Source organism: Mesoplodon densirostris, chromosome 10, assembly GCF_025265405.1.
Source record: "Mesoplodon densirostris isolate mMesDen1 chromosome 10, mMesDen1 primary haplotype, whole genome shotgun sequence".
Classification (NCBI taxonomy): domain Eukaryota; kingdom Metazoa; phylum Chordata; class Mammalia; order Artiodactyla; family Ziphiidae; genus Mesoplodon; species Mesoplodon densirostris.
In genome coordinates, this window is record NC_082670.1 from 89,660,481 (window position 1) to 89,681,936 (window position 21,456).

The 21,456-nt window shown below is 40.3% G+C and overlaps 1 protein-coding gene across 1 annotated transcript in view; it reads right to left on the minus strand.

Annotated features, from left to right (window-relative positions):
- Positions 1-5,638: 5,638 nt before the first annotated feature.
- Positions 5,639-21,456, minus strand: part of MDFIC2 (MyoD family inhibitor domain containing 2) — a 239,452-nt gene continuing 223,634 nt past the window's right edge. Inside the window, exon 7 of the mRNA XM_060111498.1 lies at positions 5,639-5,834. Coding sequence (XP_059967481.1) covers positions 5,639-5,834 — 196 coding nt within the window. The remainder of the gene's footprint in view (positions 5,835-21,456) is intronic.

Below are 21,456 nucleotides of genomic sequence, written 5' to 3' on the forward strand. Positions count from 1 at the left end.
CAATAGCCAAAAGGTGGATGCATCCCAAGTGTCTGTCAACACATGAATGGATAAACAAAATATAGCATATGCATAAATGCAATATTATTCAGCCCCCCAAAGCAATTCTGATACATACTATAATGTAGATAAACCTTGAAAACATTATGCTAAGTGAAATAAGCCAGATACAAAAGGACAAATACTGTGTGATTCCATTTATCTGAGGTACCTGGAATAGGCAAACCCATAGACACAGAAAGTATATAGAACAGAGGTTACCAGGGGCCGGGGGAGAGAGGAATGCATAGTTATTGTTTAATGGGTACAGAGTTTCTGTTTGGGGTGATGAAAAAGTTCTGGAAATAGAGGTGATGACTACTCAACATTGTGCATGTATGTAATGCCACTGAAGTGTGCACTTAAAATTTCTAAAATTATAAATTTTATGTTATGCATATTTTATACATACATATATATTTTGTATATGTACTCTATATACATATATATGTATATACATATATACATATGCAGAAGTGGGTAAAATACTTCTGGACAAAAAAAAAAGACTAGGTGAGAACTGAAATGTAAATCAAAGTATAGAGTTTGGTTAAAATTGTAGTGGCTATCAGGTTTAACAGATGGTAAACATTTTTGAAGGGAAAAACATTATTTTAGGTGTATTAGTTATGTAATAGTTTGACAGCAGGGCTGTAGATCTTAAACTTCCTATTAATGAGTTGTGTAAAATGTATCCCGCATTATTAGTGGGATATCAGTTAGCTTTGCTAAGTGGAGCCTACTTGACTTTCCAAGAGAGTTTGATGATGAGCTATTAAAACACTGTGGACTTTTGGAGCTTGACATGGCAGAATGGCTCTGTGCCCCTAATAATAAATATATCTACCAGCACAGTGCTAGTGCATGGGATGTGCTAAGCAAGTAGGTATTGAATGGTAAGTTTAACTTTACCAAAAGCCAACAGCAACATAATAATTCAACTTTTAAGGATTATTTATGAGTTGTGTATTGCACATTTTTGGGTGCAATGCACATTTTCCCCAGCCGTATGTTTTATAAAATGGAAAAATAATGCAAACTGGCACGCTCAATCAAAGGCACTGGAATTCTATTTTAAATTTATAGGAATTTGAGAGCATGATTCTTTTAGGGATGAGAGCTGCCCAGAATTAGGATGAGACTGTTATTGTGATCAGCCTATTAACATTTCTAGGCTGCCCCTCTGAACAACGACCCATATTTGTATTGAATTTATGTCAGGGCGCATCAAGCAAACAGGAGGAGAAGGGTACAGAAAAAAAAAGTCATTCGAATTAATTTGAATGAGCCTGGAATAGAAAAAAATATAGCTACTTGCTTAAATTATTTTAAAGGCAACTTTGTATTGATTAAGTTTATAACAACAACATTTAAAAAATATAATAAAGATGTATTGACTAGTGACTTAAAAAGTATCTATATAAAATTTTAAAATTTCTTTAGCCTGGAGGATTTTGCTCTCTGTCTCTTTTACTTATTACTTTTAAAATTACAAAAGCCAGGAAGAAAACAACTTTACTATAGCATTTTGAATTGAATCTAAAGTATTTGGTCATAGTTTGACAGCAGGGCTGTAGATCTTAAACTTCCTGTTAATGAGTTGGTAACATCTTTTTATCTGTGTTCAAAATATGTAGAATCAGACATTTAGGATCATGGAATGGCTTAGGAGAAGCTTTAGTTATTGATTCATTTAACAAATGTTTGAGGGATTCTAGAGTGGAGCAACTTCTCTACTAGGAGAACATACCCTCTGGGAGCTCACAGCCTAACGGGGGCAAGAGAGTGAGCAGTAAACAGTCACAATAAACTCCAGAAGTGCTGCAGTAAGGACTAAACACAGAGGGCTTTTGAAGAATTCCTGTCGTTGGAGGAGCAGGGGAAAGCTTTGCAAAAAAAGATGTAGCAGATGCTCTGGGGGCCTTTTATCCCCTCTGTCCACCTCTGATTCCGTTGCTCAGGCAGTGGAGAGTTCCCCACACATTGAGGGTGTGAGCTGTGCCGGCCAGCTTTGCTGCCTGAGGTTTTTTTTTTTTTTTTCCTGAAGCATCAGGACCTGGAAGTAGAGTGCAGAAGTGCCCAGGTAGTTAATGCCCCCAGTGGCCACCTCCCACTGATGGGGAAAGGAAAGCCAGTAGATCAGTGCCCCAGTCTCCCCACCTTTAATAAAGGAACAATTCTAAGAAGGATTCATTGTGGTTTTCAATAGTCCTGAGATTGCCAATGGCAACCACCTTGATACTTCAGCTTTATTAACTTTGCTTCCTTTGCTTCCTCAGTTTTCCCTCTTTGCTCTCCTGCTTTCTGTGAATAATTTCCAAGTAAATCACCTGCATACAAGTCCTCAATTCAGGCTCTGCTTTTAGAACCCAAATGAAGACGGAATGTGACATTTAAACTGGGAGTTGAGTGATGTGAGTAGACGTTTGTTGAGGGTGAGTGTGGGCCAAGAAGCAAGTTACCTTCTGGGCACATTGAGCAGCTGGTGTAAAATCACCAAGGAACTGGAGTGTTTCTTGGAGGGCCTAAAGATGACAGGATGTGTGAGAACGATGGGAAGGTCAGAGCATGGGGGCTGAGGGGTCTGGGAAGGGGGACAGGCTACAGAGGTATGCTGGGATCACTCATGAAAAGCCTTCTGATACATAGGAGGGATTCAGTCTTGTAAATGACCTCAGAGAACGTGATCTCCAGGGACACAATGATCAGAGGTGAGAGGCAGGAGGCAGGGAGACCAGCTAGGAGATGCTTGTAACTGTCAAGATGAAAGAGGTTGAATAAGGGAGACTCTGATGTGAATGAACAAGAGGGGACGTGAGAGCACTTCACTCAAGGGACTTGGTGACTCCATGGAGGCTGAAGGAGAGGATGAAGTTGAAGTTTTCACCCTGCTTTTTAGCTAGGTCAAGTGGTTGATGATGCTTGTATATGTTGAAAACTAAGCCCCAATGTGATGGTATTTGAAAGTGGGGTCTTTGGGAGATGATTAGGTCATGTGGTTGGAGCTCTTGTGAATGGTATTAGTGCCCTTATTAGTGCCCCAGAGAGCTCTCTAGCCCCTCCACCATGTGAAGACACAGTGAGGAGATAGCTGCCTAGGAACCAGAAACTGGTCCTCACCAGTCACTGAATCAGTTGGTGCCTTGATCTCGGAATTCCCAGCTCCAGAACTGCAAGAAATAAATGATGTTTAAGCCACCCAATCTATATTATTTTTGTTACAGCAGCCCAAACAGACTAAGACACCATCTTGATGTGGAAGGATGGTTTGTCAGGTAAAGTTAATAAAGTTGTGGAGCTCAAAGCATGGAGGGATTTGACTATCATATTAAGATGTTTGATTATATTAACCTGGCACTCTGTATTGAGGGTTATTACAGTTGAGAAAAAAGGTCAGAGGATATGAGTTAGCCAGTTTAAAATACTAATCCAGTTTGCTATTGAGTGGCAATATATCATGGATATATGGTAAGTTTCTTATCTGTGGTAATTTCTTGTTAACCTCAATCAAGGGGAGTTTATAAACTTCTTAGGGATCTTAGCATAAGGTAGTTTATACCAAAAGGGCTTCTGGCATCCTGGACCTCAAATACAGCTGTAGAATGAAGGTCCAGGTAACTGTCATTCATTATGAATGCAGTTCCAATACATGCCAAAAACCTGTGATGGAAATTTATAAGTAAACGAAGTTTCCTTAAGCCCTGGTTTTCAGTTTGGATTCATGGGGCCCCACAGTGAAATGAAGATTTTGTGAAGGGGTTCAGTGAGTAGGGGCAATTTGTCAAACAGACAGGTGAAGGTGGAGTCAGAATAGTGCAATTCATAATAGGAGAACACGTGGAGTGAGACAAACACAAGCAGAGGAGTTGAGTAAAACTGAAAAAGTGTGGAGTGATTCAGGGGCTAATCAGGGGCTAATAGGGATTGTCTTGGCATGGTTTCCCCGGAAGCAAAGCCTGAGACAGGGATTCGTGCCCCGGTCCGGGAAGATCCCACATGCCGTGGAGCAGCTGGGCCTGTGAGCCTTGGCCGCTGAGCCTGCGCGTCCGGAGCCTGTGCTCCGCAACGGGAGAGGCCACAACAGTGAGAGGCCCGCGTACCGCAAAAAAAAAAAAAAAAAAAAAAAAAAGTCTTCCATACACACATTCTATTTGTTCTACTTCTCCAGAGAATCCTGACTAAAACACCTCCTGGAAGTCTCTGTCTCGGGGGAAGTGACTTCCATCTGCCAAAGGCGATTCTTTTGCAGAGGTCACAAAATAGCCCTTTGCAGTGAACCTCCCAGCAGCTGGTGGCCACATGCACCAGGTGAGAAAGGGGATCTTGGTGAAGCACCAGCCTCCTTCTAGGAGCCTGATTTTGGACATCCCTTTTATGGGGTGCTTCAAAAAATGATGCAAGAATAAAGAGTAATGAATTACATTTATTTAGTTGCAAGTTAAATTTATGGCCCTTTATAAATCCCTCCTTGGTACTTTGTCAGTTCTTGCAAAGCTCCTTTTAGCAACATTTATTAATGTGGCACCATAGTATGGTGATTTCAGCTTTTGGGGCCTTGAAGTCAAAGAGCTACATGGTCACATTCCAGCTCCCCACTTACCCGCTGAGCAACACTGACTGACACATGTTTCTGGCTTTTGATTCCACAGGCATATGACAGATATTACAACAACTACCTCCCCGATGTGTTGCGAAGGTTAAAATTAAAATTGATATCATGCATGGAGAGCAAATAAATCTCACCCATGAACACTGAACACTGAACACTTTTGTGCCAAGCAGTGGGTTAAGCAACTTAAAATCATTTTCAGGTTAAGTTCCTACAGCAGTTCTCTAAAGTAGCTATTATTCCACTGGTTTCCTAATGTGGAAACTGAGGTGCAGAAGGGTTAAGACACGTGCCTCAGGTCACCAGCCTGGGAAGCAAAGGAGCGGACATTCTTCTGAGTGTCTATCAGGAGACAAAGCTCTGTGTGGCTTCTAATAAATTGAATTCTAGAAGCTTTGAGGCTTGGCTGTCGTGGAAGCATGAGGTCCTGTTCCAGGGATCTGCGATTACAGGGAAATTACATTCCCTTGGGTATGCGCAGCAACGGTGATGAGCGGTGGGAATACCCGGAACTCCAGCCGCTGCGTTCGCACGTTGGGTGGAAAGCGTTGGGCGGAAAGCGTTGGGCGTGGCTCCGCCTATTCCCACCCACCTGCCAATCATCTCAAATGCACGGGTGGCTTCGGGAGGCGGGTCAGTGGAATCCAGGGCAAAATGGCGCTTCTAAGCTTCTCAGCGGGACGCGAATCCACGAACATCTCGGGTGGAAAAGGTCATAAACAGAAAACCTGCCGCACCTCTGAATTTTTACAGATTTCAGTGATTTGGTTCCAATTCAGAAACTATCTCGAGGCAATAAAAAGGCTGCTGAATGGTAACCGAGAAACACGGCTAAACTCTCAGCGAGCTACTTTGACGGTACCAGAGGTATTTAATTTTCATGGTCTCGCAATAAACTTAAAGGTAAATTAGAAAAGTAGGGCTCAGTTTTGGTAAGGCTCCAATTTATGTGCTTTGCGCTTCTTCAAAGTAGCCTGTGGGGGAAGCTGGCTAAGAACGTTGAAATTTAAAGACTTTTGCCAAGTGTCCTGCGTGAAAATTTCCAGCGTTCTGTGGAGTTTCCAAGGGCGTCTCGTTGTATACTCCTAGGCCTCGTATTATCCACAGGTTTGGAAAGTGGGCCTTGGCTGCTGGGACGTCACATTTTAAAGGGCAAGTGCTGAAGTTAGGGAGCAGTTCGCTTCGTCTAGTGTATTTGGGGAAATCGCTTAGTTTGTTTCAGTGTTAAAATTCAATCATTGCTTTAGCTTCACAGTTTGCCTTTGGAGGCAAAGGGAGGCCTGCAGGGGAGGTGGTTCGCATAGTGATCGGAATCTCTGAGCCTCAGTTTCTGTATCTGCAACTCCTGGATGTTAATAACACCATCTCGTGGTGACGTTCGTTGGAATAAATTCAATAATGATAGCAAAGTTGCCGGTATGTGTTAAGTCCTAATACAGTAATCATTGACAGGGAAAAACCCTCTGTTACAGGATGAACAAAATAGTTTGTCGTCCGTGAGACTGGGAACTAGAGCAGCCTGTGGGTTTTAATCCGGACAGTAGTTGGATGCAGGTGTGTGGCTTGAATGGCTCTGAATGAAGGGGCCTTTTCAAGGAGAGCAAATGAATGTTGTGTCTACTCAGCGTCAGCTGACACTAAAAAGGCCAAGGAACAGTTTCATGGAGGATCAGGGTTCGGTTTTTACAACTGGTTGCACGCGTCCCTCATTTGAGGGTTCAAATGGGTAGTTTAAGAGAGAAAACGAATGTCTGCGTTCTTGAAGGCCAATTTGGGCGTGCACATCTGGGATCTGGGATCTCATTGGAAAGTCTGTGTTATTTAAATTTCTAAAACGAGCCCTCCTAATATGACCTCAAGCTAATGTGTGGGTCTGTTTGAATAACAGATTTGAGTCATTTCTTCCAACAGGCCTACTAAGCAACTCAGGATAAAAGTATTGTGTCCCTTGAATGGTAGAATTGTCAGGAAGGTAACAAATTGCCCTAGACTTCTGTGGGTGAAATAGAATTCAAACTTGTTTCAGTTTTTCTGGACTTAAAAAAAAACACAAAACCTTTGAGAGTTGACTGATGTGAAAATACTGTGTGCTGGCCAGTGATTCTCCAGATGACAACGCGTCCTGTTAGTCTTGCCTTCTTTTTCTCTTTCCCGTGTCCCCACCCCCCATCTCTCACCAGACAGCATAGGTGAAGAGGTTGAGTTGTAGATCTCTTTTCTCCTGTTTTGCTGCTTGTGAAGTCTGCCAACAGAATCCACCTTGACAAAGTCAAGGACTGTGCGTTTAATGTTGAACTGAGTGAATAAATTATGCATGAAATTGTACCCGAGTCTCTTGTGTGCAGAATTGCTCCTTTTGATATGAAAGGTTAATTCAGAAAGGAGTCCAAAATAGCTGGAAATTGTGGGGATAAGTGGATAGTATTCACTGTTGTGAGCTGTTATTACCAGAAATTGCATTCCCCTCTCTGGCTTCCCTGGAGATTTCGCTTTGCCAGTGAATATAAACTGTACTCAATAGAATAGCATTTAGGAGTAACAAGAGTGTATGTCCACACACAATGAAATATTCTAATGGTGTTTTAAAAAGAAGTTGTACTTTTTCATGTATATCATGCACCCCAAGGAAGAATTTCTATTGCATTTAGGTCAAGAACAAGGCATATCCAACGTAACGAGTTTTGAGCGTATATGGACTGCAAGGGGCTGACCGGGACTCCTACTTTGGAGCCTGGGCTGGTCATGCCACTGATTAGCTATGCAAGCCTGGCTCCTGCTAAAGCCCAAACCATCTTTGCTTCAAGAAGGAGCCGCCCCAAACTGTTTTATCACTACCTCTTACACATCCAGCTTTAGTTTAATCTTTGGTAAATTTATGAAGCCCTTCAAACTGTTTCACTTAAATGTCCTTTTAACACACACCTTGTATCATTTTTATGTTAGTTCATTATTTCCAGCAGAAAAACATAGTTGTCTGGAAAGCTAATTTTTCCTTAAAATACACATTCACATATTTTTGGAGCTTGTTAGAGACTCCTTTTTGTGTTTCCATCACAAGGGAACAGAATTGTGCCACCAGACTGTGGAAGTTGTTTATTTTTGTCGCTCTTATGTACATTTTCAGAAACCATCTCCTTCTTAATCTCCACTGGGGACCAGTAATTTTTTTCTCTAATTATAAAGTGGTCTCATTTCTGACCTGGGGTAGTTTTAAATTTTAATTCCTGGCTTGTGTTTATAAACTGTTACACTGCATTATCCTGTTGGGAACATTGAGAGGAAGGCTTCAGTCTTTTGTGTTGGTTTTAACAATTAGATATTCATTCAGTGTCTTGAAATGTATTTTGGGCCAATGAAATATGCATTTTTCATGTCGATTTTTTTCCTTCCGTGTTTCACTTATCTATGTATTTCACATTAGCAGTGAAGCTTTTCAGACTCTGGATAGGTGATGGTGAATTTCTGTTAGTATTATTAAAAATCTAAGAGGAGTGAACGCAATTTTTAGGGTTACTTTCTTTAGTATTCTTTTTTGGTTTCAAAATGTTTACATGGGGCTTCCCTGGTGGCGCAGTGGTTGGGAGTCCGCCTGCCGATGCGGGGGACGCGGGTTCGTGCCCCGGTTCGGGAGGACCCCGCATGCCGCGGAGCGGCTGGGCCCGAGGGCCGTGGCCGCTGAGCCTGCGCGTCCGGAGCCTGTGTTCCGCCGCGGGAGAGCCCGCAGCAGTGAGAGGCCCGCGTACCGCAAAAAAAAAAAAAAAAAAAAAAAAAAAATGTTTACGTGGAAAAAGGTATAGAAATCGTGGCATAGGGAATATATTTCTACAAATTGTGGTAGGTGCTGGGTTAAAGTTGCTCAAACATCAAGGAGCCTGTGGGGTTTTTTTTTCAAAGTGTTATTTTGTTACTTTATGGCATTACTAAGGATCGTTTAAAATGACTAATCCCTACCCGACTCATTAATGCCAGGAGTGTTAAATTTCTTTTTTCTGCTGTCTGTGACTCATTAGTCTGTGTTCTGGGCAGCAAATTGGCAAAATGGCCTCTTGTCACTGGGAAGTGTTCCTTTTGCACTTAGAGAATATAATGTACCTGAGGGGCTGCAAAAATATTTTTCAGGCGAACCTGGATGCCCCGGGCTGCTAAAACCTGAGTTAAGTCACAAGGAGGTATGGAATCATGCTTAACCTCCTGAGGACTTAATTACAGTGGTGTCTACCCTTGTGGTACTAGATTCGATGTATTTAAAAATATTTGGGGCCAAAGATGCTGTTTTGAAGCAGATTTAAATACCTTAAGCAGATTAAACGGAAAAATCATTGAATAAACAACTTTGTAGCGCTGGGGACAGGTACTGAAGGTAGTGAAGATGCCGATAAATGTCTTATTTTAATTTACAGAATTCTGCAAGATAAACTAAGTAGTAGACGTTTTCATAGACTTCTGTAGAATATGCATCCATGTATGAATAAAACAAAAACCGAAGTTCTTTTAAAAGATGTTCCATCTAGCATTTACATATATTTATGTATGTATAGAATAATACATGTAATTGTTTTACATATAAATCTATAATTTTTCATATAAAACAAATAATTTTAAATATTTTATAAAATTTAAAATATATTTTGAATATATTATAAATATATTTTACATATAATTTGAATGACACAAATATATTTTCTATAATTTTCAGTATAACATTTAAATGTTATACTGAAAATTATGGTGACAGATTGTTAACTTCTACCCCAGACATTTTTGCCAGCAAAGAATCACCCAAAGAAACAATTTAGAAGCAAATGGAGACTCTTTTCCGTAAAGTAATTAATACCTTTAAAAGCATGTTTGAAATAACTAGTTAAGCAAGAGAATCAATCTCTTTTAAAAGCTTTCAATTCACCAGAGGCCCCTTCAACAGCACACACCTGCTCACCAGCAGTTCAACACCCTGACACCATCAACGCTTTCTTTATCCACCCTCCTTTTTCTTGAGGGAGGAAAAAGCAGATACATATTTCCTTAAAAATTTATACATCCCTCCACCCCGAAGATCTAAAAGCATGATGCATTCAGTTTTCATTATGAAGTGACTAGTGAATATTTAGAAGCCTGCGTTTAAAATTACAGGTATTAAATACACATAAAATGAATATATTGTTTGTGAAATGTTAAACACAAGTCCTTTTTTTCCCCAGTTGTTACGCACAAGTATGGGTCTGCCATGCATGTGTGTTATCTTGGGAAAACGTGGGGCTTTATTAGTCCTTCTTTAAATCATACAAATTATTCCTTTTAGCTATAAAGGATCTTTTCTTTTGGTAAGTTTTTTTGACTAAAGATAACTTCACAAAAGCATATGTAAGTTAACCAGAAATGCAAGGAAAAAGTAACACTTGTTCAGAAGTGATGTATCTTTTTAAGCATCACTTGGGGGCGATAGAAAAGGCAATTTTTAAAATGCAAGTAATCTTTAGGAAAAATATTATGAAAAGTCTTTATTAGTATTATGTTGTGTTGTGTTAGCATACATTTCATGGGAAAGATGTTTCATTTTAACAAGATTCTCCACTGGCAAGAAAATTAACTTTTTTTCTTCTTTGGCACAGCTCCAATCCTTTTTTCCTTTCCTCTCCTAGTGGATGAAATGATCTGAGTGGAAAACACATTTTGGGGGGGGGGGGCGGAGAACAGATTTACAGGTGAATGTGACCAATGAAAATATTTGAAGTGAAAAAATGAAAATCAAGTGATTGCTGCATGTCTTTTTGGTGAGCAGTTTGGAGTTCTGCTGACTGGGTATAAGGAATGACCATCTAACCCAATTGGTGAGAGAGCACATTTTAATCCACTAATGTTTCGTATTGATTTTGGAAGATTTGCAATGTGATACGTGCAATAGGAATTTTTGCAGCTGGTGTCAAGTATATCCAGTGCTAATATTTATTTTATTATTCATTACATTCTTGTACTTTACAGCTTTTAGGCACAAAAGTTGATATTTACCCTTGATATACTTAAAAAAATTTTTATTGGCGTATAATTGCTTTACTATGTTGTGTTAGTTTCTGCCGTACAATGAAGTGAATCATCTATATGTATACATATATCCCCTCCCTATTGGACCTCCCTCCCCCCACCTCGCCCTCCGTCCCACCCATCTAGGTCATCACAGAGCACTGAACTGAGCTCCCTATGCTGTACAGGTTTCCCTGCTATTTGGAAGCCTAGGAGAGCTGTTTCTTTTTTGGTTGCTGTGTGTATCAGTTTCCTATTGCTTTTGTAACAGAGTATCACATACAGACAATATAAATTTATTATGTTACCATTCGAGGTCTCACTGAGCTAAAATGAAGGTGTTGACAGGGCTGCATTCCTTTCTGGAGGCTGCATCTGGTCATTTGTTTCCTTGGCTTTTCCAGCTTCTAGGGGCCGCTTGCTGGCCTTCCTTGACTCATGATCCCTTCTTCCATCATCAAAGCCAGCCATGTTGCATCCCTCTGACTTTTCTTCCATAGTCACATCTTCCTCTGCCTGTCACCTTAGCAGGAAAGGGCTCTGTTGACTCATATGACTAGGTTGGGCTCATCCAGATGATTCAAGCTCATACCCCACCTCAAGGTGATTCACATCTGCAAAGTCCCTTTTCTCAGGTTAGGTAATACATTCACAGGTTCTGAGGATTTGGATGTAGACATCTTTGGGGGACCATTATTCTGTCAATATGCAGAAGAAGGATGAAGAGAGTCAACAGCAATAGCAATCATTGCCATTGATTTTATTTGGTGCCTCCTTTGGCTTTTTACAAAAATGACCATGCATGATGCACAGTAGACACTCAGTGAGTAGTTGTTAAGAAAATGAATGAATGGATTCATTGATTCTTGCCTTTACTCATCAGATGGTATTATTTGGAGCATGTAGCAGAAGGGAGAAGGCACTTCACGTTTGGTCAGTAGCAGAGAAATGGAAAGGTTTTGCAGGAATTTATTGATAAGTATAAGCAAATCCATTGCTTGGTGTAACATATGGCAGAGGCATGAGGCTACAGGAACTTAAAAGTAAGCATCAGCTGCTGGAATAAAGTCACTGCTAGTGGTCAAAAGCCAAAGTACAAATCTGTATACCTGTTCCCTGAAGGACGCAGACAGCAGAAGGTCCATAACTCTGAGTGTGCCTTCAACCCTGTGAAATATACTAGTAGGGGACAAAATAAAGTTCAGCACACACAGGCCACGTAGGGTGATCTGGCATCATGGACGATCCTTCTTGGGCACAGTCAATGGAGTTACGAAGCTTCTTTTAACTACTGGGGTTTGGCTGGCATGAATCTCGTGTGTCTCTTTAAGAGTAAACAGAGCACACACCTGTCTTTGTTCCTGTTTCAGAGTTGAGATCCCAAAGTGGAAAGGCTTGGGCTTCAGGAAAAGACCTGCTTTAAATTCCTGCATAACTGGGTGACCAAGTATTAGTAAAATAGAGATAATAATATCTACCTTGTGGATTGCTGGAAGGATTAGCAAGACCTTTATAAGGCCTTTAGCAAAGGAACAATGAATATAGTAGGTACTCAATAAGCATTATTATTATTATTATCATTATTATAAAATTTCTGAGCCAGCCTCTAATTTTGCTAGTAATGTGTTACACAAAAATGTCATTCATCTCAGATAACTAAGAGGCACACTTTGGTTAAGAGTTTAGGCTCTGGATTTATCCATCCATTTATTCATTCATTTTGTTGTTTCACACATTCCAAAATGCCCTATTGCTGTTATGCAATGGGCTGTGAATAGAGCAACGAACGGAAGTTGTGGTCTGTTGCCCCGCAGTGCTTTCAGTCTAGTGGAAGGGACAGGCCGTCAAGTAAATAAAGAAATTCAGACTCATGTTCCTGGTGCCATAACTTACCAGCTGTGTGGTTCTGGGCAGATGACTGTTACTTCTCTGAATCTTTACTTCCTCATCAGTAACTGAGGTTAACAGGACTTACCTTGAAACGTTGTTATGGAGATTAAATTACGTAATGCACATACATGTTTAACACAGTCGGCGCATAAGAATTATTATTTTGTAACTGGTTTGGGGGAATGTTTAAAGAAGATATGTTTTTGATGAGATAGCTATGTCCTTTACAGGGAAAGCACCACATAGCATATAAACTCCAAAAAAGTGAGGCTTGGACTTCCCTGATGGCACAGTGGTTGAGAGTCCGCCTGCCGATGCAGGGGACACGGGTTCGTGCCCCGGTCCAGGAGGATCCCATATGCCGCAGAGCGGCTGGGCCCGTGAGCCATGTCCGCTGGGCCTGCGCGTCCGGGGCCTGTGCTCCGCAATGGGAGAGGCCACAGCAGTGAGAGGCCCGTGTACCGCAAAAAAAAAAAAAGAAAAAGAAAGAAAAAAAAATGAGGCTGTGTCCTCATCTTTCCTCCTTGATTCCTCATGCTCAGTTTTTCAGGGAGTACTTTTCCTGCTAATACTAGTGCTCCTATACCTACAACTACAGCTATTAATACTATTGCTGTTACTACTGTACTTAACGTATACTAAGTTTTTGCTCTGTGTCAGTCACTATTCTAATCACAGTACCTGTGTTATGATGTTTAATCCACCTCCGTGTAGATTAGATGCTGTTTTAGAACCCATTTCACTGGTAAGGAAACAGACCCAAGAGGGTTAAACCTTAGCTCTACATCAAGGGAGTGATGGGCCAGATTTCTAACCCAGGTAGTCCAACCCCAGTGCCTGCCATTCTTTGGAAGGAAGCAGGTTTGGGGATAACTTCCCAGTGAGATAAATTTCATGGAGGATGATTGGAAAATCGAAGAGGGATGTAGGGCTGAAATTCCACTTGGCTGCTCTGTGATAAAGGAGGTAGAATTCATTTGCTGATATGCTCATTCTTTGATCAAACACCTACCAAGGGCCTACCAGTACTGGGTGCCCTTAGAAGAGATGAAGTTGGTGTCCCCAAGGACTTTTCACTCCGTTGTGGGGGCAGGAGTGACAGGTTGGTAAACACAGTTGTTCTGCCTGGTCTCATAGAGGCCTTGTGCATGTGGTAGGAGAGTTCAGGACATCCCATCTAGCCTTGGGTGGCCGGGAAAGGTTTCCTGGAGGATGTATATCCTGAGGAAAATTTAAGATTTGCTTACCAGAACCTTAGAAAATTATTTACTAAGACATGTGGATGAATGCATATCATAGTGGTTAAGAGGACAAGCTTTGGAGTTAAAATTGGCTACTTTCACAGCCTGTCTCTTCCATTTTCTAACTCTTTGACCTTTTCCCATTAAGCCCTTAGAGTCGTTATCTGAAAGTTGTGAACACTCAGAGTATCTCTTTCTTTGGAGTGTAGTGAAGACCACAGGGAAATCTGTTGGCACAGCACCAGGTGTGCGGTGAATGTCAACACAGGTTAACCTTTGTTACCATTGTTCTTGTCGATATCATAGTTGTCATCGTCATCATCATCATCATTTTCTTTTAAGAAATAATCCTAAACAGCATGACGAGTAATAAACAGATGTTTTTAGCTGTTGTTGCTGAATTCTTAAGAAACCTAGTACCTTGGTCTTAATTTTTAGAGCTGGAAAAATTTCAGACAGCTTATAAGTCCCTGTGATCTTATACAAATATATATTACTGGAATGATACGTGGAAAGAGCACAGTTTGTTTTTACCCCAGCTGAAAATGTGCAATGACATAATGTAACCCTTTAAGATAACAGAAGCCAGCTGCCCCATTCATATTTAAATATGAGTCACCTTCCAGGGAGACTTGCAAGATTCTACGTGACAAGCTGGAAAAGTAAAAACTGCTAGCAAGGCAGGAAAGAATAAATTCACACTTGGAGGGAGGTATTATAGGCTAGAGGCCCCATCTAGCCAATTCCCGTTTGGAGCAGAAAAATGACACCCTAGTGCCCAGAGAGAAGAACTGCAGCACTGTGATATCATGGTCCAGATTATTGAACTATGGGGCGCTTTTCACATTTGAGGAACCCTTTTCACTTGATTAGAAATATTTTGTATAAATGGCATATATGCCCAGGCACAAACATAGTCTGCTGTAATGACTTTTAAAAAACACAGTGTAGGGCTTCCCTGGTGGTACAGTGGTTGAGAGTCCGCCTGCCGATGCAGGGGACATGGGTTCGTGCCCCGGTCCGGGAAGATCCCACATGCCGCGGAGCGGCTGGGCCCGTGAGCCATGGTCGCTGAGCCTGCGGTTCTGGAGCCTGTGCTCCGCGACGGGAGAGGCCACAGCAGTGAGAGGCCCGCGTACCACAAAAAAATAAAAATAAAAATAAATAAAAATAAAAAAAATAAAAAACACAGTGTAGGGCTTCCCTGGTGGCACAGTGGTTGAGAGTCTGCCTGCCGATGCAGGGGACATGGATTCTTGCCCCGGTCTGGGAAGATCCCACATGCCGCAGAGCGGCTGGGCCCGCGAGCCATGGCCGCTGAGCCTGCGCATCTGGAGCCTGTGCTCCACAATGGGAGAGGCCACAACAGTGAGAGGCCCACACACCACAAAACAAACAAACAAACCCACAGTGTAGTTATTTCTGAATTTTCCCCTGTTGGGACCCTCATGTATCTTGGATCAGGTTGGCCAAACCACTTCCAATATCTTCTAGTTCAGCTGAGCAGTTCTCACAAGAAAAATAAAGACCAAATTCTTGACAATAGGGACAACAAAAGAAAGGTCAGAAACTTCAAATAATGTCTGTCTCCATGAGTGTTTGCTGAGAACCCATCAGAAAGAGGAGGCCTGAACGTGGTGCTTTGGGACAACATTTAACAAATTTATTACTTACGTAAATTGAATTGACACATAGACAGTTGGATGAGGTTAGGAGGTTAGTTTGAAGGAATGACAAGCTGCTAATTAGGGCTCCTCTCATGGCTGAATCAGATTTGCTATGGGTCTGTCTCTGTGAACTTCTACGTGAATGGCAATTCAGTGATCAGTACTTGGTTGAATCAAAACCTGGCAGTCACTTTAATATAGGCTGTTTTGGACAGGCTGTGGCATATCTCCTGTGCATAACGTAATCGCTGTCATTGAAAACAATCCTGCTCACCAGAAATGGCAGTGGGCATGACTTTCAGGAGTAGAATCAGGTTGTTAGAGAAGGTAAAACAGCAAGTGTAAAGGTGAACTTGAATTTTGCCTTCCAGTAAAAATCTCTTGGAGGGCAACGACTATATGAACTACACTTTGACTTCCAATTCCTCTTCTACCAATTTAACAACATAATTCAAGATGTATGTAGGACTTAACAATGAAGATGTTCAGAGTAGCATTGTTTACTTTAAAGAAAGATTGGAAATAAAATATTTGCAGTGAGGTATTGATTAAATAAATTATGAACACCCAAACAATGAAGTATTTTTGTGCTGTGTATATATATGTATATATACATATGTCTGTACATGTATATGTGTATATATATACATATATATGAAACATAACATATAAAGATGTATACTGTATATTACTAAGAGAAAAGATGGTAGTTCTGATTTTGATTATGATGATGAGCTCATTTAACTGCTATCTTTTTCTACAATGTTCTTGAAGAAGAAATTGTGGGACGTCTTTCCTATTTGAGATCTTTCCATTTCTATTAACTTATTCAATTTGTTTTGGTTGAGTTTTGATGCTTGATTTCTTAGCTGTGTCAAAAGTAATATTTACTTTTAGTAAAGAGAATTTAAAATAGATAACTTATTTATTTTCTTTAACTACTTATTCATAAGAAAACCAAAAAAAATATTACCCATGAGAATATTTTTTCACCCCTAAATCTGCTTGAGCAAAAGCCATCCTATCTCTCTTCACTCATCACTTCAGCAGCTTCCTGCAGTTATTGAACAAGTTGGGAGAGTAAATGGTGTTATATTATCATAAACACCGCCTCCATTTAATGTATGTGGAGAAATATTTTATAATTTCTGTGTTAAATTTCTTTTATTGCCTGTATATTGTTATTGTAGCAGCAAACATTGGTTAAATGTGAGATTCTGGGATTGCCCTTCCACCTAGCTTAATTTGGTGAAAGACAGTGTAGAATGGCCTTCTGGCATTAATGCCACATGGGATGCTACACACACATATATATGTGTGCATGTATATTAGATCAGGGTTTCTCATTCTTGGCACCATTGACATTTGGGGTTGAATAATTCTTTATTGTAGAGGGCTGTGCTGTGCATCGTAGGATGTTCAGTGGCATCCAGGGCCTCTACTCACTAGATTCCAGTAGCACCCCTCATCTACCTCTTTCTGAACAGGGAATAACCAAAAATGTCTCCAGAAATTGCCAAGTGTCCCATGGGGTGGGGAGACAACCCTGGCTGAGATTGATATATGTACAGTGTTCATGGGTATTATTTTGGGGTGGTGAGAACATGAATAATATCTCCTCTTCTGTCTGCTTCTCTCATTTTCATTTGTGTATACTGATGTGTATGACTCTAATACTTGAAAAGAGGCCAAAAGACAAAAAATTCATAATAAATGAATCAAAGCTCTGAAAAGCAGGATATTCAGCACTAAATTCCTTATGGTCCTCACAGTTGTAGAGTGCTTTGCAATTTGCAGTTACCTTCACACATACATATCATTCTTTTGGACTTTCAGTTTTGTGAAGTAGGTGGATAGGGATTGTTACCATCCTTCTTTACGGATATAAATACTGAGGTCAAGATCAAGGTCATCCAGGTGGTTAAAGAGCAGAGCTTGCACTGGAGCTCCAGCCTCTTGACTCGTGAATTACCTTAACCACTGCTCCGGGGCTGATCACCTTTTCCATGTGTGACGTGGAGGCATGGCTCTGATGTCTACTGGGCTTCGTATCCCTGTGGTCAAATAGACTCTTTAATGGGGAATTAGAATTAACAAATAGAAAAGAGAACAGAAGGGCAAGGCATCTCCTATTCAAGACGTGGGGTCTCGGATGGATGAATGAGTTCCTTGACTGAGCTTCCTCCTAGGGTCGCAAGCCATGTTCAAGGTTTTTAGGGTTGCCACCTTTTATATTGCCATGTAAAACCATTTAAAATCTACTATTTATGATTACCATTACTTCCATCTTCAAGTTTTTAATATACAAAGGAGACCGACAAGTGTCATTTGTGAGTTGTTTTCTATGAAATCATTTACGTACTCAGCTTTTCTGTCCTGGATGCATATTTATTTTGAGAAATTTAAATGGAATTAATTCCCCTACTTCCAAGGGAAAAGACCCTTCCAGATTTCCTATTATATTAAGTTTCTGGGGATCTCTTTTTTCCATGGGTGCATTTCCTCTGGTTGTATTAACATAATGGGAATTAAGCATGTGCATCGACTGATATATCTCCCATTTGCTGGGAATTTAATTTCCCAGTCTAGGTGTGTCTTGGATAAGGCACAGTAATTATTATTACCCATTAATATCAGAGTGCACAAAAATACCCTGAGAAGTAAATATTTAATATTTCACACTCATTGCCTCTTTTTAGTTTTTAATTTATTGTGTGCATAGTGAGCAAATTATATGTCTTTTCTTGCACCAGTTTTAAAATTAAGCTCTTTTAATTTTGAATAACATCTGGTTGTCAAACACACACCATTTTATTTTCTTACATTGAGTCCTGAGCATTCCAGCCTCTCTGAAAAGGAGTCAACATATAGATATAGGTGAGTGTAAGAGATCTTATTTTAGATTTTAATTTTCGTTTCAATTTTAAGAGCATTAATACGTCGCCCCAGTGACTACACTCTTAATTTAACCTACTGGGCTTGCATTCTCACATTTCAAAACTGACAAATGAATGGGCAAGGAGGGAAGGCTTTATGTAGTGTTGGACTTGGCGTAACTCCTTTAAAAGCAACATTACCCATCTCTGGATCTTGGAATGCCTTGCAGAGAGGAAAGCCCAGCACATAATTTGGTTCTCCAAATAATTCTTGAACTAATCAAATCAATCTGTGCCTCATAACTCCACCATTCCCCCTCTTGGCTTCCTTGTCTGTTGACTTTGCATCTTCTCTTGTTCTGCCCGTGGTTTGACCCTAAAATGTGAGCATTTGTTTTCTGGGTTGTTCTTTCTGTTCTGTCTGTGACTTTTTCAAGCCTGTAAAGCTAAAGCATGACTCTGGTTACCACTTAGGACATCATTTACCCGAAAGCTCTAGGAGGGGTTCCAATCATCCAGCATTTCTGTTAGCTTAAATTTAGGATTGTAGACTCAGTTGTGTCCAAGAGCCAGACAGGTGATGTAGATGTGTGGAGTGTGCAGGGGGGCAGGACGATAGGGAGTGGTGAGGAGTGTGGTGAGCTGGAGCGTGTAAGACCTGCATAAAAGGGGAAGTGGCTCTGTCATTTCTGCTCAATGTTGCTGTTCAGGAATATGTACCCAGAGTTGCCAGATATTTTTGTTAAGAGAGAAGTCAGAAATCTAGATTTGGTTGAAATATTGCCATTTTCTTTCTTTCTTTTTTTTTTTTTCGGTACGCGGGCCTCTCACTGCTGTGGCCTCTCCCGTTGCGGAGCACAGGCTCTGGACGCGCAGGCTCAGCGGCCATGGTTCACGGGCCCAGCCACTCCGTGGCATGCGGGATCTTCACAGACCGGGGCACGAACCTGTGTCCCCTGCATCGGCAGGCGGACTCTCAACCACTGCGCCACCAGGGAAGCCCTCTTTTTTTTTTAAATTAAATTAAATTTTTAATTGAAGTATAGTTGATTTACAATATCATAGCACAGTGATTCAGTTATACATATGTATATATTCTTTTTCAGATTCTTTTCCCTTATAGGTTGTTACAAACCATTGAGCATAGTTCCCTGTGCTATACTCTGTTTTCAGATGTGACAATAAATTCCTAATTTTTAAAAATGCTATTGCATATCAGAGAATTTTGAACTTTGCCTGGATATTTGACAATGTGGAGGAATTAGTGTTAACTTTTGGGGCATGCTGTTGGGATGATAGTTATGTTTTTTAAACTGTCCTTATATTTAAAAATATTCACTGAACTCTTTACAGATGCATGATGCAGTGTTTGAGATTTGTTTCAAAATGATCCAGGGGTTAGGGTGGGGAAGTGGAAATAAATGAAACAAGGGGTAAAAATGAAATGACATTGACCATGGATTGATAATTATTGAAACTGCATGATGGATGAATACACACGTATTTAAATTTTTTTTTTTTTTTTTTTTTTTTTTTTTTGTGGTACGCGGGCCTCTCACTGCCGTGGCCTCTCCCGTTGCGGAGCACAGGCTCCTTGGGAAGCCCAAGTATTTAAATTTGTACGTGTTTGAAGTTTCCCTAATAAAGAGTTCAATAAACAAAAAACAAAAACAAAAAACCGTGACCACAGTCTAGATTTTACCTCAGGCTACGAGAGTTGTCTTTGATCCATGACTTTTTCTATACATGTCCCAGTCTACTTATGTTTTCAATCTATACTATGTTTGGTTATGGTATTTTTTAAACTTTATCGTAAATGTACCAATCTAATGCTGTGTGAGCTGTCTCTCATTCCACAGTTCTTGAACGTTTTTGAACAAATGCCTGTCCATCTCATTTATTTCGTAAATTTTTGAACTCCAATCATATTCCCTTGAGCTTTCATCATTCCAGAAGACTTTTAGCTCTTTGTTATTCTCTCCTCATGGGAAAGTTCTCAAATTTATTAACAAACATTTCAGAGTATTTTTGTGGGACTTACCTCTTGTGATGCATTGTGTCTTTTCTAAGGCACATGTGATATTGCCCAAGTTCCAAATGTGTCCTAGGTTGGAAAAAGGAGGGTCAGTTTTCCTTTTAATTTTGTCACCTTTCTTACCTATTTTTATTTTCTTTTCTATCAGGATTGGAATCTGCCTGGTTATTCCCCCCTCTTTGGACCATGAGCTTTCTGAGGACCATTATGGTTTGCATCCCAGTGCTGAGCCAGTGCCCATGTGGGGGGATGGCCTTTCATTTATTCAGAGATATTTATTGAGCCCCTTACTCTGTGACAATTGTTTCATCTTATTTCTTCTCTCTACTTCAATTCCACTTCTTTTTTTGCTGAAAGTGAGGTAGTCTTACTCTTGTGAAAGAGGAGCATAATATTCCAATTATCCTTTGGGTACTTTCTGTTTTCTTATTCTCAGGTTCTGTATAGACTGATCCACAGCCTCATTTACTGGTTAGTTTTGATCCTTCTTCTTTCTTCTTCTTCTTAGCAAACCTCAAAGTGACAGATGAAAGGCTCCTTGGAATTCCTATTGCTTTTTTACCAATCTCAGGTTTTATATCCTGCCTTGACAATCTCTCTTCCTTTGTTTATTTAGCAGAGATTTTTTCGAGCACCTACTATATGTCAGGCACTGTTCTAGACTGTGAGGGTCTAGTAGTAAACAAAACAGACAAAACTCCCTGCCTTCAATTACTGAGGAAGATGAATAAAAACTGGGTTTCCACAATGGGGAGGAAGGATTTGGTAGCTTCTTAAAAGCTGTATCTGCTCATCAACAAGTATGATGCCTTTCAGATTTTCTACTTTTGTTTCCTTTCTGGATGTTTAGAGAGAACTCTTCCCTCTTTTCCTTTTTTTTAAGACTTGTTTGATGTTTTACATATGGTCTCTCTCTCTTTCTCTTCATTAAAAATGTTAATGGATATATACTGCCTACATAGAAAATAATTTAATAAAATAAAGTTAAATAATATTAAAATTCATAGCACATCAATAAAAATGTTTATATCTCACATCTAACACTTCTTTAGGTGTTAAGATAGAGTGTTATTGAAATTAA